Genomic DNA, 27971 nt, shown 5'->3' with positions numbered 1-27971 from the left:
CAGTGACCAGTGGGAAATCGTGGGTCATCTAACTGTAAGGGACAGACGCTAACCACCTATGAAGATCTGTGGCAGGAAGTTTAACTGGTCACGATTGGACCTGACTGGGAAGAGGGTTGTTCTGGGTGAATGTATATATTTGGGGACCCGGCCCTGCCATGTTGTCTAATAAAGTATGTTGACTATTAGTCGTGTCCAAACCCAGTACATTACAGAGGAGAAGAAAACAAAGCTGTCTTGGAGATAATATAATTTGAGACAACATTGTTTGTGGCCCTCCATTTGTGAATCCCCCCTCTCCAGACCTGCAGCCTCCTGCTGCTTCATACAAGCATCTTTGCTACAATTTCCTTGTACAGAGTGGGGGGGAGTGGGCTGTAACTGGGACAAGTGGGTAGAGAGATGGGAGACAAAGGTCTGGGGTGGGGATAGAGGGGATGGTTTCAATAATCCCAGAGCCCCTGGCATTCTGCTGCACTCAGCATCTGCCTGTGGGTTGGGCTGGCCCTGGGAGCAGATAAACCAGCCTTCCAGATTGGGCAACAATCTCAGTTCGTTGAGTTCTGCCTGGACCAAAGAGTCTGAACTTTGCACTTCCTAATGGTGGTGATCTCATCCTGTTACCAAAGCGGTGTGTAAAGTCCATTAGAGAGGGGTGTAAACATGCCCTGTTGTCCTTACTGCCCTCTCAGTCTTTCTCTACAGTTCTTCTTACCTTGACGTTCTTGAGGCCCAGATTTTGTTTAGTCTGATCTCAGGATGAAGTCAGTAGCCAAGACATTGATTCTTTGCTTGGCCCTATCTATAGCCAAGTGCTTTGAAGGGACACCACAAGACAACACCATTCACCCACCAGCCCCACCAGAGGAAGGATCTTCGGATTGGGGAATAGGGACTATCCGGGATGGCTTTGAAGCAGTGAATAATTATTTTGACTCTTTCTTGGAGCTGCTAGGAGGGAAAAATGGAGTCTGTCAATACCGGTGTAGATATGGTAAGCTCTTCTACTTTTCCTTCTACTCAGGGCCAGCTGAAATGTTTTGGCACCACTAAAGTACACCAAAATGTTATTCCTTCTCCCTTGTGTCTTATTATGTCAGCATTAAGTGAGAATTGATACTATTGTTCTTTCTGTGATTTTAATAACTATTACACTGTTGTGTTCAGGGCCTGTGCCCCCACAACCTGACTTTAATCACGCGTGCTTCGCATGCACAGCACGATGACATCACCTCAAAGTAACATCATCACAACAGTGTGCTGTGGTGGCTGGGCAGCAGCCGCTGTGCAGCCATCTCCGTCTGAAGTGGGGGAGAGGGTTGGGCAAGGGGTAAGCTGAGCGTTCTCGCTCAGCCTGCCCTTGCCCAGTCCTCTCCCTCTTCGGAAGGAGCTGACTGGGCTGTGGGCAGCAGCCGCATCCTTCTTCATTTGCCCCGAATCGAGGCGAACGAAGAAGGATGCAGGCAGCCTGATGAGGAAAAGGGCTGAGCAGGGGATGGGGAAAGGTCAGCGCAAGCGGGGACAGGGAGGGGGCACCCTCCTCCACCCCCATGGCAAGGTGGCGTTCCAGGCAGCTGCCTCCCTCACTGACTCCCATGCGCCAGCCCTGGTTGTGTTGTGCATTATTTTGTCCAAACTAAGTACTATTCACGCCAATCAATAATACTCCTTTCGATACACATGGTGGCTAAATCTACCTTTTGACTGCACTATGTCAGTTCCAACTTTAGTTTGCAAAGTTTTGTTTTGTTTCCAACTAAAAGATCTTTATTTGAAAAAATCAGAAAATACAATGAAAGGCATAAACAAGAAGCACAAAAAATCCATCAATACAAGATACAGAATACAGTAGACATAAGATCATCAAAACCACAATTTGTCTAGTTCTTTTGGAATTTCATCCGGTGCAATCAAATATTCCAGTATAGGGAACCAAACAGTTTCAAAGTTGATTGTGGGAATATGTGATTCTACTTCAGACAGACAGTGATCTTAGCCATAACATATAGACTCCATGGCTTTTTTAAAAAAACCATGGCTGAATGTGTGGCCTTGATTGGCTTTTCCACTGTGTGGCTATTGCACTTTTCACAGCATATAGGAGAATAGAAACAGTTTCTTGTACAAACGTTGGATAAGTTTTATCAACCCAACCATTCAAAAAAAAATGTGTTCTGGTTGAAGCTGGATATCAAAACCTAGTAGACAAGTTGCACCTTTAAGACCAACTTAGTTGGTCTTAAAGGTGAAACTTGTCTACTGCTTTGTTCTATTGCTTCAGACCAACACGGCTGCTCACTTGGAGATATCAATACCTTTTATACAGTGTATGCTGTATTTGTGGACAGTCTAGCCAACCATGGAGATAAAAGCCTGCTGCTCCACAGGTTCTCCAGCAAGTAGGAGAGGCTGTTTTGGGAAAGGTAAGCTAGCAAAGTTTCGTTGAGCACCCAAATGGAAATGGTCAACTTGATCTTTGGCTTCAATAGATAAGGATGGGGAGATAAAAGGGCACCAGCAATGTAGGGGCATCATCAGGGGTGGAATTCTAGCAGGAGCTTCTTTGCATATTAGGCCACACACTCCTGATGTAGCCAATCCTCCTGCAGCTTACAAAAAAGAGCTCTTAGAGGATTGGCTACATGGGGGGGGGGGGTTGGCCTAATATGCAAAGGAGCTCCTGCTAAAATTCTACCCCTGGGCATCATCCAGACAATGAGCTGCCAAACAGTTCTTCCTCCCAGATTGCAAGCAGAAGCCCTTCTCCCTCTCTTTCTATCCACAACACTGATGCCCTCCTGGAATTTTGGCGTTCCGAGAGCTTCTGGCCTTCTCTGCCGTTAGGTCATCCTGACTCCCAATATACTCTGCAATTTCAGGAAGCCTAGGCTGAGCAAAACAAAAGGCAGCAGTTGCTTCAAAATGAAACCCATTTGTTGCTGTTCAGCTAAGTTCTATTCTCATGGGAGTCAAGGTTCCTCTTAGGATTGTCAGGCCCCCCTGGCCACTGGCAGGATATGGAAGGTAGGCTTTTTTTGTAGCAGGGACTCCTTTGCATATTAGGCCACACACACCTGATGTAGCCAATCCTCTAAGAGCTTACAGTAGGCCCTGTACGAAGAGTTGTGTAAGCCCTTGCTACAAAAAAAGCCCTGGAGGTAGGATTGGGGAACTCCTGGAGTTTGGGGATGGAGCCTGGGGAGGACAGGGACTTCATTGGGATACAATGCCATAAAGCCCACCCTCCAAAGCAAGCGTTTTCTACAGGGGCACTTATCTCAGTAGTCTGGAGATGAACTGTCATTGCAGGGGTGGCCAACAGTAGCTCTCCAGATGTTTTTTGCCTACAACTCCCATCAGCCCCAGCTAACATGGCTGGGGCTGATGGGAGTGGTAGGCAAAAAACATCTGGAGAGCTACCATTGGCCACCCCGTTCTAGGGGATCCCCAGGTCCCACCTTGAAGCTGGCATCTCTAGTTCCTTGTGAGCCTCCCCTGTTGGACTAGGAATTGTATGTACCAACTTAGGCACACCCAGAGGGCTCCTGGTTCTGGGGCTGCACATGTTTAATCAAAGAGGAGTCCAACGAAGAGTGACAGATTGTCTTCCAGCATAAAGCTTTCTTGAGTCAGAACTCACTTCATTGGAGGCACGATGTACACATTCATTAGATCAGTTCCTGCCTATAGGGGGGGTACATGTTGCAAAGAGAGGTAGGTCTTGTGTCTGGGTAGGGACTCAGCAGCACATTTTCTATTGAGAAAGTCAGCGCTCTGAACCCTGGTTGTTTATTTAGGAACAGATTCCCAGAATTCCCTTTGGAAACTGTCCAGTGATATAACCTGATCCTCTTGATTAACGGAGCAGAGGCATTCAGCAGCTCCCTAAGCACATGACCTTAACCTTTTCTTGCCATGTTTGCTGTATTACATGGGCAAGATGGTGAAAGGAATGCCCTCTTTAGACCCGAAATTTTCCATGTGTCTTTTTTTGTAACGTTTCCCTTCAGACTCTGCATTTTGCCTTTGTGATGCTACAGACGCTCAATTAACTCCTGAATTGGTACTAATGGAAGACCCCAAGAGCTGTTAATCAGCTCTTTGCTCATTTTCTCAGATGGGTTGCTTGTTATTTGCCCTGGCTCTCTTTTGCAAGTCCCAACTGCTTTGCAGCTCTCAAAACACACCCACAAAAACCTGGTATTTTATTACCACAAATGCAAAGTATTACATGTCATTCAGAGACAATTCACACACTGACTTTTAGAGTATGGAACTAAAAAATTAACTAAGCAACTGGATGTTTGGCAACACCTGTGTTATACATCCAGTGAAATAGCTGTGCTGTCTGTTGCGGCAAAATCAAAGAGAAGTCCAGTGGATCCTTAAAGATATGTTGTCGAAGGCTTTCACATCCGGAGTCTATTGGTTGTTGTAGATTTTCCGGGCTGTGTGGCTGTGGTCTTGGCATTGTGAGACTTGATGTTTCACCAGCAAATTGGAAAATTGGAAAAAAGATTGACCCAGAGCGAACTCCAGTTTTCTGGGTTACACCTCTGAAGATGCCAGTCACAGTTGCTGGCAAAACATTTGGTCTCATAATGCCAAGACCACGGCCATGAGGCCTGGAAAATCTACAACAACCAACAATCCTTAAAGACTAACAAAATGTATTCCAGAATGAGCTTCTGTGAGTCAGAGTTCACTTCCTCAGAAACAAATAGAGAATATCAGACCAATTTCCCACTCACCCTATGCCGCTCTGATGTTCCTCTTCTCAGCACGGCGTCCTTCCAATTTCCCACTATCTGCCCCGGGGCTTCAGCAAAGATCGGCATTTTTGCGCGGCAAAGAGAAACTGGTTTTTAGCGGTTTCTCTTTGCCACGCAAAAACGCCGACCCAAGCTGAAGCCCCGGGGCAGATAGTCGGAAATCGGAAGGACGCCGCGCTGAGAAGAGGAACGTCAGAGTGGCGTAGGGTGAGTGGGAAATCGGTCTCAGTTTTTTGGGGGGGAGCTGTTATCGCAGGCAATTTATGGGGACCCCATAGAATTTTCAAGGCAAGAGGCATTCAGAGGTGGTTTGCCATTGCCTGCCTCTGTGTCACACCCCTGGTATTCCTTAGGGAGGTCTCCCATCCAAATACTAGACAGGACTGACCCTGCTTAGCTTCCCAGATCTGATGAGACTGGGCTAGCTAGGCTGTCCAGGAAAGGGCGCTAGCACATCCCAAGGAAGCATGTTTATGATCAAAGCTACAAATGGCAGCAAGATGGGTGTGGGGAGATGAGACAAAGGGAGCCCCATTTGGGGAGCTCTGACTCACAAAAGCTTATGCTGGAATAAATTTTGTTAGCCTTTAAGGTACCACCAAACGTCTGTTGGATTGTGTTATACTATACAGGCACACTCATTGGACTGCCCCGATTATCTACAGCTGCTTGTATGATTTATTACCTGTCCCTTTAGTCAAGGCTTAATGTATGGAAGTAGGCCCTTGAAGCTTTTCATGGCATGGAGGTAAATAAAATCACTAACATTTCAGTAAGGACAGTCTATTTCTTTTTCTCAAGGCAGTTGGCAAGCCAAGCTGCTTGCCAAGGGTACACTCAGTTGCAACGCTGGGCTTATTGTCATGTAGTGTGGTGGATATAGCTAAGTAGCTTCCTAGAATGAAGAGTAACATGAAGGTGGTAGGACAATTGCCAGCCAGGTGAAGGCTGAACCTGCTATGACATGGCCCTTGGCATTGTGACAAGGGCAAGGTCACCTTGTTCCTCACAATGCTAACAGTGAGCATGGCAGTTGTTGGAATTGATAACTCTACTACAAGCAGGGGTGGATCTGCTATGAAACTAATGAAGCTGAAGCTTCAGGGCCTCTAATCCTTGGAGGAGCCCTGAAGCAACTATTTTTTTAAAAGGAGTTAATTTTTCAGCAAAATCGATGGAGTTTTTAAAAGTGTTTATTAAAATAAGGCTATTATAGTGACAGAATAATAAGCCAATGGGTTTAAGTACCTAATGTTGACCTTAGAATATGCTCTAATAATACTTGTTTCATATGGCCTCTAAATATCCCTGTGATTGGGCACATTTTGTTAGCATTTAAGGCACCACTGAACTTCTGTTGGACCTAGGGTTGTACCATAGAGTTTTCCCTCCCAAATTGCTAGAGAGTCTGAGAAAACCATAGAGTTTCCCCAGGAATGCCTAGAGCGGCCAGCACGGTGATGACACCTGCAAGTGATGTCATCATGCCGGCAACGTCAGGAGAGGTTCCCCCTGCCAGCTCAATGTGGGCCGGTGGCTTGGGAACCTCCAGGGCGGGAGAACCCCCGCCCAGCCAGGGGGCTTGGCAGCCCTAGTTGGACCATGTTATACTATACGGGCACACTCATCAGACTGTGCTTGCAGCACCCGAACCCCCAGCTCTATGGGCTCACTGAGCTCACCAGAATCTATTCATAGACTACATTTTGGTAACTGGATCCTTGAATCCTCTGTTGGTGCACGGCTTAATTGTTCTACAGCTCATTTCTAAAGGCTCCATCCCATTACCCCGTTTTCTGCCATTTGGGCCTCGAGGTCCTTGCAAGGGCAGCGAGGCCCTTTGGACCATGTTGAATGTTGGCCTATTGCTGGCTGAGAAGGGGGCCGCATAACAGTTCAAGCTTCAGAGTGCCGAAAATGTAGGTCTACCACAGACAACAAAGGCTTCAGCAGCATATTAAGCTCAGAGTTGCCAGCTTCCTGGAGGGATCCAGAGCTTTCCCAGAATTACAACTGATCTGGGGGGGGGGGGGGTAGATTCCAGATAATGTTGCCAATCTCCAGGTGGAGGCAGGGGGTCCCCCAGTTTGGAGGCCCTCCCTCTACTTCAGGATCACCAGAAAGCAGGGGCAGGGGAAAGGGAAATGTCTGCTGGGCACTTCATTATACCCTATGGAGACCAGTTCCCATAGGGTGTGTTAAATGCTGGGTTCGATGCATGGGGACGCTCTTTGCATAATGATCAAGCTCTTTGATACAGCATCTTTAATAAGTGACTACAAACTACTGGAAAGCACTCAGAGCTTGTGGCAATATATACAGTTGAGTCAGGGGAAACGCAGCCTCCAGGAAGCAGAAAACATCCTGTGATTGTACCCTTTTTGGATCCTTCATTAGAATATGCATACTCATTGGCAGAACTTAGGATCCTCTGATACTGCCTCCCAATGGGCCAGTTTGAATTATGCAGCCAATCAGGATGCAGGTCTTCAGATCCTCTCAGTCTATTGTATTGCGCCTCAAGCTCACGACGTAACACCCAACATTTCCAGGCATGCCTTCACATATATAACAGGAGAATTGATCCGTGGTTATCTGGGGCTATGGGGGAGACTGTTTTTTGAGGTAGAGGCATCAAATTTTCAGCATAGCTTCTGGTGCCTCTCCTCAAAACACCCCCAAGTTTCAAAAAGATTGGATCAGGGGGTCCAATTCTATGAGCTCCAGAAAAAAGGTGCCCCTATCCTTCATTATTTCTAAATGGAGAGAAGGCATTTAAAAGGCATGTGGTCCCTTTAACTGTGATGACCAGAACTCCTTTGGAGTTCAAACATGGTTGTCACACCCTTGCTCCTGGCTCCACCCCCAAAGTCCCCAGATATTTCTTGAGTCAGACCTGGCAACCCTAATTCCAGATCAAGTCTTACTATTTAGATACCATGAATGGAGCCAACAAAGGAGTTCCATATGCAAAGTCAATATCCTGCATGTGTATCACTTCTTTGGTTTGAAAGTTACCTTGATGCTGTATACTCCTATTCCACTGTTTTCAGTGGGCTTGTCTTCTTAACGCAGTTGTTCCTTGTAAAAATGTAGCAGCTTTTCCTTATTAAACCCTAAGTTTCTACTATATTAAAAGAAGCTATGAAATGACTGGGCTTGTAGGGTTGCCAATTTCCAGGTGGGAGCTGGAGTTCTCCCAGGGTTATTACTGATCTCCAGATTATAGAGACCAATATACCTGAATAACATGGACGTTTCAGAGGGTGGTGGTCTGTATGGAATCACATCCCTGATGACCTCCCTCCCCCCAAACTCACCAGGCTTCACCCTAAATCTCTAGGAATTTCCCAGCTTTGAGTTGGCAACCCAATGGACCATATGTGTCTACTCCCCCCTCCCCCGCAGACACTGGAGTAAAGCAGAACATTAACATGAGGAAAATATGTGTTTTCTTCTAAATCCTTGGAAAGACCGATAGGTTTTAATGAGCATATTTACTGCTCTTTTCTAAATCACTTTGTTAAAAAGGGAATGACTAAACAGCAATTAGTTGACACCCTAAGCTTGTTTGCAACACATTATTATGAGACCAGTTTTTGCCATCAGGGGCATCATGTGCCCATTCGTTCCCCCCCAAAAAATGCCTCCAGGCGTTCTGGGCTGTGGTTTGTCATTCCTAGCAGAATGTCTTTTCCCTCCTCTATTTTTAACTTTTTTTTCATCTGGATATGACATTTTTAATTACGCCAAGTGTGCTGAAGTCCTAAGGAGAGTTTCCTATAGATCCAGGCACGTGCTTCATTGATGCAAGACGTGTAAGGAAGTGAACAGTCCCTTGAGATGAAGCATGCTTGTTTCTTGATAAACCCTTTTGTCTGTGGTTGCTAATCTCCCCTTGGCAGGCGTTTGACGCTGCCAGCTAGAAAAGGCTACCCAAAATGAAGAGATTTCATTTCAAAAATAATGAACAATAGTGTAACCTCCTCACAACCCTCTCAAAAATTAGACATCCCATCTTGAAGTTCCAGGGTATATCATGCCAGCCTTATAGCACCATTTTAAAATGTCTCTGCCTCACAAATATGGATAAAAGCTGATTTCATTGACATGAGGCAATTAGCTATTTTAACTCAAAATAATAAAGTCCTCCTCTACCTGTCATGAGAATTTCCCCTCTCCTGGCATTTCATTCTGCTACTACTTTAGCTGAGTCCTCAAGAGCTGCAGAGGCCATACAAAAAATATAATGTACTTGGCCTTTTATTCCCACTAGTGAACACAGAATATTATTTTTCTTTCTGCAGATGTGTTTTACGGCCTGAATCCTAAGTCATGTGAGTGGAGTCTCCCCACCCTTGCTGTAGCCTTCTGGGCCTCAGGCAATTATGCCCTGTGAGTTAGTGGGCCTGAGGAAACAGCGTCAGGAGCACATTAGGAGTCTGCAGCAGGAGGAGTCTGCCTTCAGAAATCTTCCTTCCTCTACAGCAGGGGTGGGGAACCTTTTTTCTGCCAAGGGCCTTTTGGATATTTATAACATCTTTCACAAGCCATACAAAATTATAAACTTAAGAAACAGTGCTCCACCGAGGGAAAATGATTCAGGTCAGTAAAATAATTGTTTTTCTATGTGAAGTCATGTGGGGATAGCCTAATTTGGCACACACATACATGGCCTGCTGCCCTAGACAAATGTCTAGGTCCAGGGCTTTTTTTGTAGAAAAAGTCCAGCAGGAACCCAAGGAGGCCGCTGCACAGCACAGCTGGGCCCCACAATCCTTGCCGGCCAGCCAGGCCCAGGGAGGCTGCCACATGGCTTGGCTCAGCCCAGCAATCCCTGAGGGTCAGACCAAGTGATCTTGAGGGCCGTAAATGGCCCTTGGGCCGGGCATTCTCCACCCCTGCTCTACAGACAGAAAAGCCATTCTGGTGGAGGTTGCTTCTCTCTCACACACACATACACACACACACACCTGGCAACTGATGGAAGATGGGAGAGGTGGAAACTGGGGAGGGGATCCTAATTTTTATGGCACATCTGTAAGAAAATAATTTGTGTGGCAACTGGAAAAACATGGAAGGAGGGAAGACTTGTGAAACCCCTGTGCTCAAAGCGATTCTGGTGCTAGCAGTTCAACATACTTCCAAAAGCAAGGACCTCATTCCAAAAGCAGGAATAAGTCGCACCTGAGGGAAATTTCTGGGACAGAGATAGGGTACCAGGGAAATACCTGGACATTTTGGGGATGGAGCCTGGGGAAGATGGGGAGGAGAGGGATCTCAGTCAGGCACAATGCCATAGATTCATCCTTCCAAAGCAGCCATTTCCACCAGGGGAGCTGATCTTTGTCTCCTGGAGATCAAGAGTAATAGCAGGAGAACTTTAGGTCCCACCTGGAGGTTGGCAGCCCCAGGATATAGTCTGAAGATGCCCCGCCAAACTGAGCTCCCTTGCTTTCCAGGAACCTGACGTCCAACCAAAGCAGTGTGTTCACTTGTTCAGCACCTGCCTAAAGAGCTTTGTACAGTGTTATCCTTTCCATATAAAACTATTTATGCTTCCCCGTCCTTCCTTTTGCTTATGTTACAGGAAAGGCACCAACGCCCAGACCAGAATACAAGGCTCCAGAGCCCAATGGTTGCAGTTCCTATTTCCTGGGTCTCAAGGTACCCGAAAGCGTATGTACTGCTAACATCCACTTTCCTGATGACATAATTGACTAACCCAGGCAGCCAGAGAGAGATAAGCCCTTGACTTTGTTTGCTATTGCTGGGTTCTTTTTGTCCTCTGGCTTTTGGAAAGGGATCACAGAGTAGATGACATCCGCCTTCACAGCCACTCATGCCATACTATTAAGGGCCAGCTGTCTGCCCGGGTGTGCCAGAGGTGATGACTGGCCAACAATGGCAAGTCAAAGGACAATATATCATCAGAAGACTGTCGATTTAATTTGCCATTTGATTGGCTAGTCAGCAGAGCATTCAGCTCCCAACTGTTGGTGGCAACTGCAGCAAACAAATAAATCCTCTGGATGAGAACTGTGTTCAAAGGATGCAGGATACAAAGCGCCAATCAGCTCAGCTGAAAGAGAGAAGTTCTGCTGGGGTTCATGGCAATCATTGATTCCCCACTGTGAATGCAGAAGCATTTCCAATAAAGTGCCCACCCCATTTCCCACTGCATCACTGAAGGTTTTTTTGCAGGCTTTTAAAGAAAAATTATAGTAGCTGTATGGCTATAGTGGTTAGAGTCTTAGGGTGCATTCACACTACACTAAATAATGCATTTTGGAACTGGATTTTTGCTATTCTAACAGTAAAAATCCAGTTGCAAAACACATTTTTTAGTGTAGTGTGAACACACCCTTAGACTAGGATCTGGGAGACCCAGGCTTGAATCTCCACTCTGCCCTGGAAGCTTGCTGAATGACCTGAGGTCAATCACATCTATCCCACAGGTTGGTTGTGGGAATAAAATGGAGGAAAAGAAAACAATGCAAACAGCTTTAGTTCCCTACTGGGAGAAAGGCAGGTATCGATTTCGCACTAGGGCTTGTTCCAGGTGGAGAGCCCTTTTGCCCCCGGCGCACTGTTCTCCTGCAGCAGAAACCGCTTGCAAGAGGATCTTGCTTGCCATGGGAAAGTGGTGCACCAACTTACAGCTCCACGGCAGCTTGTGTGAAAACCGAGAGAAGCGCTGGGAGCAAAAGGGTTCTCCACCCAGAATAAGCCTAGTGTGAAATCAGTCAGAGCATAAATGAAGTAAGTGAATAAAGAAATAAGATAGTGTTATTATGATGTAGTGAACGTGATATCTCCGCTACTGATTTAAGCTGGCAAGAAGCTCACTGGTGGTATGGAGAGAAAAGGTGTAAGGCGATGCTGAGGAAAAATGGAACCAATCTGGGCAAGGAGGTTCAAAACTCTGCATTTTCCCATGCACATGATGGGAACATCTGCTTTGATTAAGATCTTTCTGAAAGATTGTGTGGGGTTCCTTACAACCTCCAATTTCTTTAAAGAGGGTGCAGCTTCCATTCAATAAAGAAAGTTGTGATTTCCCTGATCTTGGTTTATATCACCAAGCATACTTATTAAGTATAAAAACTATAATATTTAAAACCTTTTAAAGTTTAAAGTTAATTTGTATGGTGTATGGCCTATGGGCTTTTAAATCTAATAAACTGAACTGAACTGAAACCTATAATAGTTAGATATGATACGCAGAATCTTTGGAATGAATAGAATAAGGAGCTCGATCACCCTATTTTGCTAAAACAATGGGATATGGCCTTAAAGTTTATATCTGCTCTCTCCATGGATATTAAGTTGTGACTTATTCCACAACAAAAATATGTTTAGGATATATTGGACACCATAGGAAGAAAGAACTGAGTAACAGGGGTGGAATTCTATCAGGAGCTCCTTTGCATATTAGGCCACACACCCCTGATGTAGCCAATCCTCCAAGAGCTTACAAAAAAGAGCCTTGTAAGCGCTTGGATGATTGGCTACATCAGGGGTGTGTACCCTCATATGCAAAGGAGCTCCTGCTAGAATTCCACCCCTACTGAGTAAAGTATCTAACTGTTGGCTCTGTAACTTACAGGACATATCCCTGAAACATATGCTTTAGGCATGGCCAATCATTCATTTTTTTCTGGGAAGAAGTTATTACTCATATCAATTTTGTATTAGAATGTTCATTGACTTTTGCGGATCTGCCCATCTTTTGAAAGCTATATAATAGTCAAAAACAATGAACCCTCCATGCCCTTACTGTTGTTGTTGTTCAGTTGCACAGTCGAGTCGGACTCTTTGCGACCCCACGGACAAAGTCACGCCAGTCCTTCCTGTCTTCCACCATCCTCTGAAGTCTTGTCAAATTCGTGTTTGTTACATCAGTAACACTGTCCAGCCATCTCATCTTTTGCCGTCCCCTTCTTCTTTTGCCTTCTGTCTTTCCCAGCATCAGGATCTTCTCCAGGGAGTTCTCCCTTCTCATTTGGTGGCCAAAGTATTTGAGCTTCAGCTTCAGCATCTGACCTTCCAGTGAACAGTCTGGGTTGATTTCTCTTAGGACTGACTGATTTGATCTTCTTGCAGTCCAACGGACTCTCAAGAGTCTTCTCCAGCACCACATCTCAAAAGCATCTATTCTTCTGCGCTCGGCCTTCCTTATGGTCCAGCTCTCACAACCATACATTACTACTGGGAATACCATCGCTTTGACTATACGGACTTTTGTTTGCAGGGTGATGTTTCTACTTTTTATTATACTGCCCAGGTTCGCCGTAGCTGTCCTCCCAAGGAGCAAGCGTCTTTTAATTTCATAGCTACAGTCACCATCTGCAGTGATCTTGGATCCCAGAAATGTGAAGTCTGTCACTACTTCCATGTCTTCCCCTTCTATTTGTCAAGGTGTGATGGGGCCGGTGCCATGATCTTAGTTTTTATGATGTTGTGTTTCAAGCCTGCTTTTGTGCTCTCCTCTTTCACCCTCAACAAGAGGTTCTTTAGGTCCTCCTCACTTTCTGCCATTAGAGTAGTGTCATCTGCATATCTGTGGTTGCTGTTTTTCCCAGCAATCTTGTGCTTCATCCAGGCCAGCATTATGCATGATGTACTCTGCATATAAATTAAATAAGCAGGCTGACAATATACATCCTTGTCAAACTCCTTTTCCTATTCTAAACCAATCAGTTCTTCCATATCCCGTTCTGACAGTTGCTTCTTGACCCTTATACAGGTTTCTCAGGAGACATGTGAGGTGGTCTGGTACTCCCATCTCTTTAAGGACTTGCCACAGTTTGTTGTGATCCACACAATCAAAGGCTTTACTACACATCCTTACTACATACAGCTAAAAGATTCATATTACAACACTGGAAAGATAAAGCCCACCTCTGATAAATCCATGGATATTTGAACACATGGGATATAGATGACAATTGCGTATGGACTAATTCTGAGATATTTAGAAGCCTTTTACAGAAACTTATGTGAACTGCTACCACTGTTGTTATATTTTCATCTCCACTTTATGTACCTACTTATATTTTTAAAAACTCTAGTTGCTGGATTTTAAGCCGCCCCCTGCAGGCTTTTCCCATTATTTTTAAAGGGGGGGGGGAGGTCTTTCTGAACGATTTTAACAAGGCAGGTTCCAGAAGGAATGGTGCAAAACAGGGGAAACCATGGAAGTGGATAATTGCAAGATGATATTGTTTAGATGCCCTGAAGAAGAAGAAAAACATCCCTGCAAATTGAGACACAAAATGAAGCAGAACATCCACATAACAAGAAAGTTGGAGGAGCTGCATGTTTCTGTGGAGAAGCTACACCAACATCTGGATATTATCCAACTTCAAATTCATGAAAGGAAACCCGGCCTGATGCCAAAGGTTCTGTTGCTGGAGAATAGAGGCAGCATCTGGCCATTCAAGGCTTATGAAGAATATATACATATCCATGTCCTCGTGTCCCTGCTCACCTCTTTGCAAGTGTGAATTGCTGCTTGCCAGGAGAAGCATCTTTCCATTTGACCTTGTGTTTCCTGTGTGCTGCTTCGTTCTTCTTTTATATTGGGCAGTCCGTTAAATATATCCCTGCCTTGGGGGCACATTGCTCCTTGGTTACGGAAGTTTTAAAATGGTTAACCAAAGGAAAGTTGCTCAAGAGTCTAGCAGAGTGTAGGACTGTCTGCTTCTTTGATACATTCAGGTCAGCGGTAACTGAGAATGTGCTGATAGGTAATAGGCAATAGATTATTTTTGCTTAGTTTCTGGAGCTGTTAAAAGCCAAAGGCACGCAAGAGGTATTGCCCTTGGTTCATGAGGATAGACTTACTGAGTGATGATTTTCAGTGCAATGTTCTGTCATCATCTCATCCTCTATGTGTTCCAGAGAAATACAAAGTGTTTGCCTAACTTGATGTTGAGCTTGGGCATTGTAACCTTTTGTAGAGCTCTGGGTGCTTAATTCTGAAAGGAAAGGCACTGGGGTTTAAGCCTGGCAGGAAGGTAGATGCTTAACCTGAATCACTTCAATGTGCAAATTAAGTGGGGGCTTAAATATGAAAATGTGAATCTGCCTTCTACTAAGTCAGTCTGCTGATCTATCAAGGCTGATATTGTCTACTCTGACTGGCAGAAGCTCTCCAGGGTTTCAAGCAAGTGTCTTCTCATAATTGACTGCCTGGTCTTTTTAAATGGAAATACTGAGGATTTAACCTGGGACAGGGGTGAAAAGAAGATTGTAGTGGTTAAAGAATTAGGATCTGAGAGACCCAAGTTCACAACCCCACTATGTAGTGTAATGTTCCCCTTTGGTTGTGGGTTTCCAGGTTAGAGTACTCATTCAGCCACCTCTTCTCAAGTTCATCCATCGGAGACAAACTGGCTCAAAACATCAACTGTTTATTTGCAAGGGGACAACTCCCACAACCAACAACTACGGCTAACATACTGGAAACTGAAACAAGAGCTCCACCCAATAGGACCAAATTAAATCACATAGATATTAGGGGAGGAGCAGACTGTTCCATTACATACATGAATATGTACAATAAATATACCACTTACTGTATCCTGGAAACTTGGGCTAGTCACAAACTTTCAGCCTACCCTATCTCACAGGGTTGTTGTGAGGATAAAATGGAGGAGAGGAACTTTTGGGTATGTATATGTACCTGTGTCTTAATGTATTTCATAATGCATCAGATGAAGTGGAGTCACTGTGGCTTACAAAAACTATGCCACCAGACATTTCCCTAGCCTTTAAAGTGACATAAAACTCTTTGGCTGCAGCTGACTAACATGCCTACCTGTCTGAAATTTGTCCAGTTAAAGGGACCAAGAAAAACCCTTGCCTTGCCTGAATCCTTGGAGGGCAGCTGCCAATCTAAAGCATGCCCAGTGGTCTGATTCAGTATAAGGCTGCAACTAATACTTTCAGAATGGATTTTTGAGTGCCGCATTTTGAACACAAAAGCGAAACATAAACAAATATTCTGAGTCTGAATTCTCTCTTCCCTTTCTTCTCCCTGTGCAGCTGGATCTGGGCATTCCAGCCATGACCAAGTGCTGCAACCAGCTGGATGTCTGTTATGACACCTGCGGTGCCAATAAATACCGCTGCGACGCCAAGTTTCGCTGGTGCTTGCATGCCATCTGCTCCGACCTCAAGCGTAGCCTTGGCTTCGTCTCCAAAGTGGAAGGTGAGTTTTCCATTCAAGAAGACAATATTTAGGTAAATACCTTCAGCAGAGACAGCCAACTTCCTAAGCAGGGGTAGCAGGGACTCTCTTTAGGATCCACTACTTATGGTTCAGTTCAGCTGTAATGTTTTGAAAGCAGGCAGATTACACCTTCCCCCATCTATTGGCCCTGTTCAGACGCGCAGTATAATCAGATGTCACTGCTGTTTCCTTCCGGATTTAAAGTGGCTGATCAGACAGCAACATCGGCCTCCCAGTATTAACTCGTGGTAGTCCCCACCCAAATCCTTCTCAGAACCGGATTATTTTGTTACCTGCTCCTTTGTGGTGTTTTTTGAGCTCTCCGGTTTCACCTCATAGTTTTCTCCGTATGGATAGTTCTGCTGCGATATTAACCAACTTCCGGATGTCTGAAGGCTGTTCCAGAGCAAAAGGAGCCTCAGACATCCAGTTTACGGTCACCATTTTTTTTCACTACTTAGCTATATGCGCATAACCGCATAACCACATAATGTTTTAACCTATGTGTATATGCACATGCATGCACATGCGCATAGTGTGTGCACACGCATAGTGCACACATGTGCATAATAGTGGAGAAAAAAGAACTGCATGGTGCCATCGTGTGGATGGCAGAAGATGGTTTCACCGCGGAGTGATTCGAATTGCAGTATAGCAGTCTGATCGATAATATCTGGAACAAAGATATTCGGAACAGAACTGGGTCAGTTTAACATGGACTCAACATGCTATGTGAACAGGGCCATTGGCTGAATTTTGTTAGATAGTACTAATGCGGATTGCTCTCACCTACCATTATTGACCACTAGATGCTCCCTTTAGGGCTTCCTGCTCTCCAGGAAAATTCCTGGTGTGGAAGTAAATCAACCCTATACTCTTAAGTACAGAAAATATACCAGAAACTGTGGCTCATTGGTCTTATGCACTAAGACAACAGCACCAAAAAACAACAACAATAAAGTAAAATGAATTCATTTTCCAATAAGATCTGTAGCATGGAGTGCTTAGGAGTGGCATCTAAGTTGGAAAAAAAAATTCTCACAGGCTGCCAGTTAGCTTTCTCCACTACAGATCTTCTTGAGAAATCTATGTCTCTGAATACCCTTGTTTCCTATAGGACATTAATTCTGAACTTTCCTCCATTTGGGCAGTGATGCCAACACACTCCTTTTAGAGAAATCAAACTTGGTGAATAGTAAGATAAAGGAGCTTGTTTTTTCTATTAAAAAAGGTCATTCTTTTAAGGATTGTTACTTAAAGCGACAACTTACTTTAACAGGGCATCTCACATACAGTATGTTCCTTTGAAAAATGCTGCAGAATTCAGCTTCTCTCTCCCATGTACCACTTAGGTTCAACCTATGGCAATTAGATGGTGAAGAGGTCGCTAATTTGCTTTCTGAGCCTAACAATTAAGATAAATGGAGAAGTTCACTCTTCACTGCTGCAGTTGCAGACTCATTGCAGATTTCTTCCAATGGCGTCTCCCATCATTGGCTTCCTGTCTCATTAGGATGATTAAACATGTGTAGATTTTGGTACTTATAATTGTACACGATCTACTGGAAAGAGAAAAGATAGACAGCAGCAGCAGGCTCAGATGGTTTACGCTCTGAACCAAGTTGCTAATCCATTCCCCAAAACCCTTTATAATGACTTCGTTTCTGTCTCTGCTTCTCCTAACAGGGGAGAAACTGCTTGTTTCTGCCAAGATTTGTGCTAAGACGGGGTCATTAGGGTCCAGCTAATTTGCACCAAGGGCTACGTTCTTGATGCTCCATCGCCCATTTAGTTGCAATGGCTGTTGTGACAGCAACCCAGAAGGGCAACGAAAGATTTGATCATCTGTAATATCAGGGAAGGGTTATTTCAGATCACTATTGTGTCAGTGGTCAAAGTCATTTACCCCTCTTCACTGTCTTACTGCTTCATTGTCTCAGCCCTCTGTAGGAACAGTGTGGCTTCCTGAACTCTTGTAAGTTACTTACTGTCATACCATTTGGCCACCCTTTTGGTCGCCCTGGTGGCTGAATTCTGTAAAGAAGAAAGAATAGCGGAAATTGGCATGTCTGGGTTGCCATGCTATTCTTAGACAGTCACAGGAAAGACAGGATGTAAGGAGACTTAGACTGTTTTCGCACACAGCTTACCACGGGGTCACGTTCCTGTTCTCTCTGCAGCGTCTGTCAGATTTCCCATCATCTGCGCCGAAGTTACAGGAAGTGCCGCTAAAACCCAGTTTACGTTTGCTACGCAAAAGCCGCAGCACTTCCTGTAACTCCGGCGCAGATAATGGAAAATCCGACAGATGCTGTGGAGAGAACAGGAATGTGACCACGTGGTAAGCTGTGTGCGAAAACGGTCTTAGATGGGGGCAGTAACTGGGCTCACAGGCAGAAAATGCTGGGGGCTGGCAAGATGGGAAATGGATTCACTGGGCCAGTGGCAGGTGAGATGGGAGACTGCTACCCCCAAAATTTGCTACCTGAGGAGATTGTATCAGGTTTGCCTATTATACAGCTTGCCCTGGAAATCATGGGTAATATACCATGGATCTGTGAAAAAGAGAGCCACAGTCAGGGCTTTTTTTTGTAGCAGGAACTCCTTCGCATATAATTAGGCCACACACCCCTGATTTAGCCAATCCTCCAAGAGCTTACAGTAAGCTTTATAATAAGAGCCCTGTAAGCTCTTGGAGGACTGGCTACATTGTGGAGGTGTGGCCTAATATGCAAAGGAGTTCCTGCTACAAAAAAAGCCCTGGCCACAGTTCATAACATTTCCCTCACCACACACATCCACCTTATGCTGATAATACTGACCTCCAGGGCCAGCTGTATAGCAAAGAAACACTCATTTTCTCCCTATGCTCAAAAGGGCATATTTTTCTTTAAATAACAACCCCCATCAACTCTCTCCCCACCAGCATATCTAGTGCACAATATACAGCAGATATGCACACTGTCATAAGAACATAAGAGAAGCCATGTTGGATCAGGCCAACGGCCCATCAAGTCCAACACTCTGTGTCACACAGTGGCAAAAAATTTTATATACACACATACACTGTGGCTAATAGCCACTGATGGACCTGTGCTCCATATATTTATCTAAACTCCATATACTTATCTAAACCCTTCTTGAAGGTGGCTATACTTGTGGCCGCCACCACCTCCTGTGGCAGTGAATTCCACATGTTAATCACCCTTTGGGTGAAGAAGTACTTAAGTCATATGTCATGTAAGACAGCCGTTCAAAGGAAAAAGAATCCCATCTCATTGGACATATATTGTGGTGCAGTGATTATAGCGTTGGACTAGAATCTGGGAGATCCAGGTTCAAATCTTCTCTCTGCCATGGAAGTTCATCAGGTGTCCTTTGGCCAGTCAGTCACTCCCAGCCTCACAGGGTGGTTGTTGTGAGGATAACATAGAAGAAGGGAGAATGATATTGCAAGTAACTTTTTTTTATCTCTGTGGTGGAAAAAACAGGGCCGAATCAACAAACAACAGCTTTGAGTGTTCATAAAGTCACCTTCTGGAGCATGGCCCATTTAAAGCACACAGTTTATATATAATATAGTGGGTTCAAAGCATTGCAGAGATGTGATCATAGTGAGGACAGCTCTTTATTATGGGAAGCATGGTGAAGGCTGCTCCCAACAAAGATTGACTAAGGGCCTGTGGGCCAAACCGATATACAACTCTAATCTCCCGTACTAACTTGCCATTGGTTTATTCAAACAGGCAGGGATCTGTGATTGGTATAGGGCGGCAGGTATTTGGATCCCACTACCCATTGTTATACAGTCCCCAAGCTCTGCTTTCCTGGCTCCAATGAGCCGGCAGGAAGTATATACTTTAAGGCACATACATAGCAGTATATTTATGTGATTAGATATCATTTTAAATCAAACAGATTTATAGCAGTAAAGTTCATTGGCACAGGTTTTGCCTGAACATCAATTGAACACCAATGAGAATATTGCCATTTCTTCTCTCACACCCACATGTGTTTTTAGTATAAGGCCTAACAAGGCCTCCAGTGGGACTTTTTGGAAGTGTTTGCTAGGCTGCTGACATCATTGCTCACATGCTTTTTATTGTACTGCTCACAAGTAAATCTTCTGTCCCCCAAACTGCCAGTTTGAGTGGCAAGACAAGTCCTCCCCTTCACCAGCTGTTTTTCCCCTCCAGTTACTGTGAACAAAGATCATGCTAATATTAACTCACCCTGGTTAAATAGCAGATCAGATTCTGAAAGTGACATGATTGGCTTCAAAAAGTAGGAGATTTGAGAATGCCAGCCTGAGATTTTGAAATGAAATCTCATTTTTGAATCTCTAAAATGCACTGCCTCCATTTCCCCTCCCCTAAATTTCCCCACATATGTGGGTGGTAGATTTATATTTATTTTAAACTGGGGTGGGAAATGAAGCATTGAACCATTCGAACCAATTATGAACTATTTCCCTCTATTGCATTTGGTTGACTAGCAGTTCCCCTCATAAAAGAAATCTATCAGTGGCATATAGGCGTCCCAAATCTCCCGCCCTGGCGGGAGAACACTGGATTTTGAGCCTCCTCCCCCGGTCTGCAAATATTCGGAAGCGGGAGGGGGGACGATGCTTCCCCCTCACAGCGCCGGGCCGCCGCAGCAACACCAGCGCAGCGCCGCCACCACAAGCGCTGCTGGCCCAGGCCCATCACCGCGGCTGCGGCCCGAGCTACAGGCTGCCAGTGCCTGAGGAGAGCGGCAGAGGGTCTCCTCTCCCCCCCCCCTTTGATCCTGCCTTCTGGGAGGGACTTGCGAGATTTTTTTTTACAATAAATACCAATTGCCCTTCCTTCCGAGGAGCGGCTATAGCTGGGAAGGAGCGATCAGGAAAGTCAAAGGGAGGAAAGGTAAAACAGAAAAACAACAACCCCATGCAAGCCCCCCCCCCCCCCGTCTGAGGCTGCCAATTACAGGCCGTTTTCCAACTCGACCCCGAAGAAAAGCTAAAACCGGCATGAGGAAGCCCGCGCCTGCCTGCACTCTTTGCTTTCTTCCTGAGTGAGAAGGAAGCCGTCCACTTTCTTAACGCTTGCAAGGTCCGGGTAAAGTTAGAGAGTCCAGCGGCTCCTTTAAGACCAGCAAAGTGCTATTCAAGGTATGAGCTTTCGTGTGCACGGCACGCACACCTCAAATACGCAAGGTCTGGGTAAATAATTTTAAAAGCACATTATGCGGTGGAAAAAAAGGCCAGCAAGGCATCGCAACCAGCCAGGCAAGACTGCCTCCCTAGCGAGAGAGAGCATGTGACTTACCAGACTGGGGAGGAAACTGACTGCTGGGCATTCATTATTCCCTATGGAAACCGATTCCCAAAGGGAATAATGGAGAATTGATCAGCGGGTATCTGGTACTCTGGGGGGGGGCTGTTTTTTGAGGTAGAGGCACCAGATTTTCAGCATAGCATCCGATGCCTCTCCTCAAAAGACCCTCCAAGATTCAAAAAGATCTGACCGCGGAGTCCAATGCTATGAGCCCCCAAATAAGGTGCCCCTATCTTTTATTAATTCCAAGGAGGGAAGGCATTGAAAAGGTGTGTGGTCCTTTTCAATGTGATGGACAGAACTTCCTTTGGAGTTCAATTATGCTTGTCACAACCTTGCTCCTGGCTCCACCCCAATGTCTCCTGGCTCCACCCCCAAACTCTCCTGGCTCCACCCCCAAAGTCCCCAGATATTTCTTGAATTGGACTTGGCAACCCTAGTGGCATACAGGAATCACAATAAACCATGTTTTGGTGAAACTGTAGTTTGCTCAACAAACTCTGGATAGCGTATGAGATGCAAGTAGCAATCTGAATTTGTCTGCAAACCCCAGTTTATCTGTTTTCTGCCTCTCTCCTGCCTTCTAGCTCAGAGGACTTTCTCCTTATCTCACTGTCTCTGGTTAGTTGGCCATCAAAGGCAGTGGTTTGAGAATTCAGACATCTGGACAAATAGGGGAGAAAAAAATTAGCTATAAACTCAAGTTTTAAAACCCTGGTTTGGTACAAGCAACAAATAGAGCTTATGGAATTTTTAAAAATACTTTGCTTTTCCCTGTACTACCTTAAGGAGCCTCAGTGTGGCTTACAATCACCTTCTCCTCCTCTCCCCGGAACAGGCACCTTGTGAGGTTGGTGGGGCTGAGAGAGTTCTGAAAGAACTGTGACCTGGCCTAAGATCACCCAACAGGTTTCATGTAGAGGAGCTGGGAATCAAACCCGGTTCTTCCAATTAGAGTCCACCACGCTTAACCACCATACCTGCCTCAGGGAGTTTACTTCACCTTTCATTTCCAGTCTTCTGTAAGAATCTGTTTTATTCCAGAAGACAGTTGATGGCTCCTTTGATTATCCCAACCTGAGAGTATAGATTGTTTTATTTACCTGGTTGTTCAAAATTTTAATTAGCTGCTAATTGTATGCATTTGCTTAATGCTCATTGGTAGGGCTTTTTTGTAGCAGGAACTCCTTTGCATATTAGGCCACACACCCCTGATGTAGCCAATCCTCCAAAAGCTTACAAAAAAGAGTCTTGTAAGCTCTTGGAGAACTGGCTACATCAGGGTGGTGGTGGCTTAATATGCAAATGAGCTCCTGCTAGAATTCCACCCCTGGGTCACACACCCCTGATGTAGCCAGTCTTCCTGGGGCTTACAGTAGGCCCTGTACTAAGAGCCCTGTAAGCTCTTGGAGGATTGGCTACATCAGGGGTGCGTGGTCTAATATGCAAAGGAGTTCCTGCTACAAAAAAAGCCCTGCTTTGGACTCTTTACATATGGATGTCAGAACTAACCCAAGTTTGAGTCAACCTGGCCAATTATCATGATGCCAGAATATAGCTTCCTGCTTGCTTCCCTTCTCTTGAATTTTTCTCTGCTCAATGGTCTTCCTTTTAAGCGTTTCTCAGGTAGCGAATGCGCTCTCTTCCTCTGAGTGCCATGCAAATTTATGGCACTATATAGTTTATCATCATGATATCTCTAATCCCTTTTCCAGACTCCTTCTAATGCTTAATAAACGTCATGCTGGTTATAAATATTAGCTAGGAAGTGCAAGAGGGAGGAATAGGGACAAAGGGTGGGTCTGGGTGTTCTTCATGGATCATTGCAGGCAGGGCTGAAACACAGTGGAGAAAACTCTCTCGCTTTACTGAGGGCCGAGGGTTTAAGGAGATTAGTCACAAGCCCATCATCGCTCAGTAGGAGAGGGGAAATTGGGCTGTGCTGTTCCTGGGATAAGACCAATGAGCTGCCGTGAAATATTGTACAAATGTCCCATGACAACTGAGCTGCAGCACATTTTTCACACCCAGCTTCCTCCTGTCTTTGCAAGGCGAGCAGCAATTTAACCCCCAATCCAGGCATCCGTCTTGCCTCCTGCCTCATTCTCCAGTCAGATGTCCACCTTTTTTTTTTTTAAGTGCCTCAGAAATGTTTACGGAATTAAATGTGCATATATCCCTGTTTAAAAGACCCAGCCCAAACCAATTGTTTAAAATTGGGGGACCAGTTACTGGGGGACAGGAGGTGGCATCGTGAGTGACAGGTTCCAGCCAATCAGCACTATGCATTGTTGGCTTCCAGTTCCAAGACACAGAACCAGCTTCGCCAAAGTTCGAGCCTGAGCAGAAGACTGTTGGTCAGAATGCTCTGTATCACGTGCACTTCTGCAGTAGTCCCCACACTCACATTATGTACATTTGCACATTATCTTTGATGCAACGGTACTGCTTTCCAAAATGTCCTCTGCCTAGGGGCATAATTATGAAAATATGGCCAAACTTGCTTGATGAATGATATTTAACATGATAGCAACCCTTGAACACAAAGGGGCCGCTTCTTTATAATCAGGGTGTCCTGGGAGGAGAAAGGGCAATCCTCTTCTTGTATCTCAAACCATGTGTGGCAATGCATAGTTGATGCCTTTCTGTCCAACTTCCTGGCTCCACACCCTGAGTAACTATTAAAATAAATGCCTGCACACTAGTAAAGGCAGAGCTCCCTTTGCTTCAGACATGGGTATTTCTTTGCCTTACATCAGTCACATTGCTGTAGTTATTCTAAGGTATTCAAAATGCTCTTAAGCTATAGATCTTTTTAAAAACTATCCTTAGACAGAAGGCAAAAGAAGAAGGGGCGGCAAAAGATGAGATGGCTGGACAGCATTACTGATGTAACTAACACAAATTTGAGCAGACTTCGGAGGATGGTAGGAGGGTCTGGCGTGACTTTGTCCGTGGGGTCGCAGAGTCAGACTCAACTGTGCCACTGAACAACAACAATCAGATGTATCCTAGGAAGTCTTTGGAGAGGAGATGCAAGAAAAATTCTTGTTTCTGGAATGTCAGGGTTATGTTTCTTGTGTGTGGAAGGAGAGAATAACCCTACACAGCTAGTAGGCAGTAGATCTCCATCTTTCTCTTATGATTTTATGTTGTCTATTGATATAACTAGAAAATTTCTATGCCACCTCTCCAGAGACATGCTTGAGGTAGCTTGCAAAGTAAAAACCATGAAACCATAAAAAATAATATAATATAATATAATATAATATAATATAATATAATATAATATAATATAATATAATATAATATAATATGAATCAAAACAAGTCGTTGGCATAAAAATAGCACAATACAACACCAGAATATGAATCAAAACAAGTCATTGGCATAAAAATAGCACAATACAACACCAGAAGATCGGATGGAAGGGAACATGGAGGGGTGAATGATGGTGTGATGTCACTTCCATGTTTCCCTCTTTAAGAATTGCCAAGAACCCTATGGTTTTATTGGGAAGTGATACCATACCATCACTGATGGCCAACCCCTATGTCCCTCATGGGTTGCCAGGCTGGGCTTGGCAACCTTGTGTATGGCAGCCATTTTGTGGCTGGCTGCATTTCTATGTGTCAGAATCCTAAAGGTATCTGCCAGGTCAAAAAGTTTTGGAACCCCTGCTCTGTCGAGAAAAGCAGAACAGTGAAAAATTATCCTAACACCCTTTTTCCTTTTGCCACAGCATGTGAATCAGTAGCTGATACAGTATTCAATACTGTCTGGACGCTGGGCTGCCGCCCCTTCATGAACAGCCAGAGAAGTGCGTGCATTTGCAACGAGGACGAAAGAGATGAATTGTGAGATGAGTTGTGAGATGGCTTCACGTGTCTCTTGCTCCAAAGAAGCTTGGTCTTCTGGCCCCTGAATGTCGGCATATTTAATAACAGCATGGTTGGGGAAGCCGAACATTGCAACCAGCAGATGCATTAATTGCAACTTATAGGGCAGGATTGGTTGAGAGGGAATACAGAGCCGGATGCTGCTGTGGTCCAAAAGGCATTTCAGTGCTGCCTGATAACTTCCATCTCCTTCCCAACACATCTAGACTTAATAACAGCTGTCCATGAAAAGGGGTGAACATTTCAAATATGAGAATGGATGTGGTGGGACTACAGTAAATATGCACAGCAAATCTGCCACCCTCACAAGACAATTATGCCACTACGTCTTTTCAAGTGGTACCAAGCCACTCAAGTTTCTCTCACTTCTGCTGCTAACCTGGGGGAGGGGCTGTGGCTCAGTAGTAGAGCAGCTGCTTGGAATGTAGAAGGTCCCAGTTTCAATCCCCAGCAGCTCTGCTTAAGGAGATCAGGGAGTAGGTGATGTGAAAATCCTCTGCCTGAGACCCTGGAGAGCTGTTGCCAGTCTGACAATACTGGCCTTCATGGACCAATGGTCTGATTCAATATAAAGCAGCTTCATGTGTTTGAACCTTGAACGATGGGGAGTGAGGGGGAACTGTTATCAGTCCCAGATCACAGACGTTCAGCAACCAGGCCTGTAGTCACAGGGGGGCCTATGGGGGCACTCCCCCTGACTTCCAGGCATAGTCAGCTTTTCTTATTTTCTTTTTGCCATGGCTGAGCTAGCAAAGCATCATCAGTGGCAGCCAGAGCCAGGAGAGCCGAGTAGGGCGCGATGCACTGCAGCAGCAAAAGCAATTGGTGGGGAGGCGGGAGGCAGAGGAAGCCACATGGAATGGGCTGGGGAGTGGGGGGGACAAATAGAACTGCTAGTTGCAAAGTGTCAGGGTGGGAGAGATGGAGGTGGAAGGACATCCCCCTGCTAGTACGCAAGGTGCTGTCCCTTCCAAAGTTTTAGGGTTGCTTGCCTCAACTTGGCCACATTCAGAGCCTCCAGCTTTTACCCCTATCCCAGAAAGCTTCTGAGAAGCAGCAAGCCCCACGGTGGATGGAAAAGGTTGCCCCCTGATTTTTTAAAAAGCCCCCCGACTTGTAAAATCCTAGCTATGGCCTTGTCAGTAGCCCATTGGTTGCGGGAGTTCACACTGGAACAAAGAAGGAAAGAACAACAGTACCACAGTCCATATTGGTTTTCAGAAATGCCATTCATTTTATTCCCAAGAAGACCTTACTCCACTGTAAAAGAGACAACAGATATACCACCTAAGAAAGAGGGAGGGAAAGAAGCAAATGGGGAATAGAGTGGAAGGAGAGTTAATAATGCAGGTAGTTGTAAAACCCACTTTACTTAAATAACATACATGATTCAAAACAATATTAGAGGTTGCTGAAGAAACATTTTTGATTCTCTGTTCTAGCTATGTAGAGTTACTATTATTTTACAGTTTGAGGAGCTATATAGCTATCTAGATTTTTATAATCCTTCTTCCAAGGTATAATGCTCTCCTGATCTTTGTTTCAAAAAGTTGCTTCTCCAGATCTCAAGATTTGAAGACATTTCACTTATTGCTCTTTTAAAAAATGGGATTCTATTGCTAAATAGAACAGAGGTCTATCAGTGGCCATTAGCCACAAGGTACAGACTGAATGCTATGTCTGGGGCAGTGATGTTCTATATTCGTGGTGCCTGGGGGCAACAATGGGAGGGCTTCTGGAGTTCTGGCCCTACTAGTGGATCACCTGATGGCACCTGGGTTGTGGCCACTGTGTGACACAGAGTGTTGGACTGGATGGGCCATTGGCCAGATCCAACATGGCTTCCCTTAAGTTCTTATGTTCTCTCTTATCTGACTCTCAGTGATCTGAAAATCTGCTTTTTGCACTGCAGTAACATTTTGTGTGTTTCCCAACCATTGACATTATATTTGCCTGGTAGTGCTAGATCTGATTCTTCTCTGCATTCCTATAAAATAAGCTCATTCCCCCTTTCCCACATGGTATATTATCCTCAGGAGCAGAGTTTGCTGGGTCCCTCAATTGCCCTCTGGTGCTATGGTATTTTAAATCTCTCACAATCATTGCTCATGAATCCCCAGCAAGACCACAGCTAAGCAAACTAGCCCCAGACCAATCATGACATGACAGGGCAAAAAGGGGCCATGAGATCAGTACCAATCTCCAGCAATATCATCACAGTTCATAGGACTTATATCAGTACACATTTTGTAAGATGAAACAGGTTCTGTTTTTAGCACGGCTGTTACTGTATCAGCACCTGTTCCCAGGGGCTTTTTGTCATGCAGGCAATACCAGATGGATGAACATGGCAGATTCCTCAAACCAGCATGGCCCTGACACCAAGAACTCTCAGAAGCAAAGCTTCAGACTGCAAATTAACTAAGAGCTAGGAAGAGCTGTGGCTCAGTGGCAGAGCATCTGCTTGGTATACAGAAGGCCCAGGTTCAACCTGCAGTGTCTCCAGTTAAAGGGACCAAGTATTAGCTGATGTGAAAGCGTCTGCCAAAGAACATGGGAATCAGTTGCCAGTCTGGTAGACCATACTGATCTCGGTGGACCAAAAAGTCTGGTGCAATATAAGGTAGCTTCATGTGTTCATGTGTATTTGGGGAGGGTTGTGGCTCAGTGGTAGGTAGGGTTGCCAAGTCCAATTCAAGAAATATCTGGGGACTTTGGGGGTGGAGCCAGGAGCAAGGGAGTG

General features: G+C 45.0%; 1 protein-coding gene across 2 annotated transcripts; it reads left to right on the top strand.

Annotated features, from left to right (window-relative positions):
* The first annotated feature begins 671 nt into the window (after positions 1–671).
* PLA2G12B (phospholipase A2 group XIIB) lies at positions 672–27193 on the top strand. Of its 2 annotated transcripts, none has more exons than XM_060241212.1 (4): positions 672–994; positions 10363–10439; positions 15825–15990; positions 25072–27193. In XM_060241212.1, exons 1-4 carry the CDS (start codon positions 760–762, stop codon positions 25188–25190), a joined length of 597 nt encoding a protein of 198 aa, XP_060097195.1. In that variant the 5' UTR covers positions 672–759; the 3' UTR covers positions 25191–27193. The 2 variants fall into 2 exon arrangements, with proteins under 2 accessions (XP_060097195.1, XP_060097194.1); XM_060241211.1 differs by having other exon boundaries at positions 10363–10451.
* The last annotated feature ends 778 nt before the right edge of the window (positions 27194–27971 follow it).

This window comes from Heteronotia binoei, chromosome 6 (assembly GCF_032191835.1).
Source record: "Heteronotia binoei isolate CCM8104 ecotype False Entrance Well chromosome 6, APGP_CSIRO_Hbin_v1, whole genome shotgun sequence".
In the NCBI taxonomy this organism is placed as follows: Eukaryota; Metazoa; Chordata; class Lepidosauria; order Squamata; family Gekkonidae; genus Heteronotia; species Heteronotia binoei.
Note: the sequence above shows the minus strand (reverse complement) of the source record. Positions and strands in the feature narration are given on the sequence as shown.

Excerpts from the sequence above, each read along its gene's own strand:
- PLA2G12B (XM_060241211.1), top strand. The coding sequence starts at position 760 with ATGAAGTCAGTAGCCAAGACATTGATTCTTTGCTTGGCCCTATCTATA. Across the intron at positions 995-10,362 it reads TCAATACCGGTGTAGATATG|GAAAGGCACCAACGCCCAGA; the intron begins GTAAGCTCTTCT and ends CTTATGTTACAG. Across the intron at positions 15,991-25,071 it reads CTTCGTCTCCAAAGTGGAAG|CATGTGAATCAGTAGCTGAT; the intron begins GTGAGTTTTCCA and ends CTTTTGCCACAG.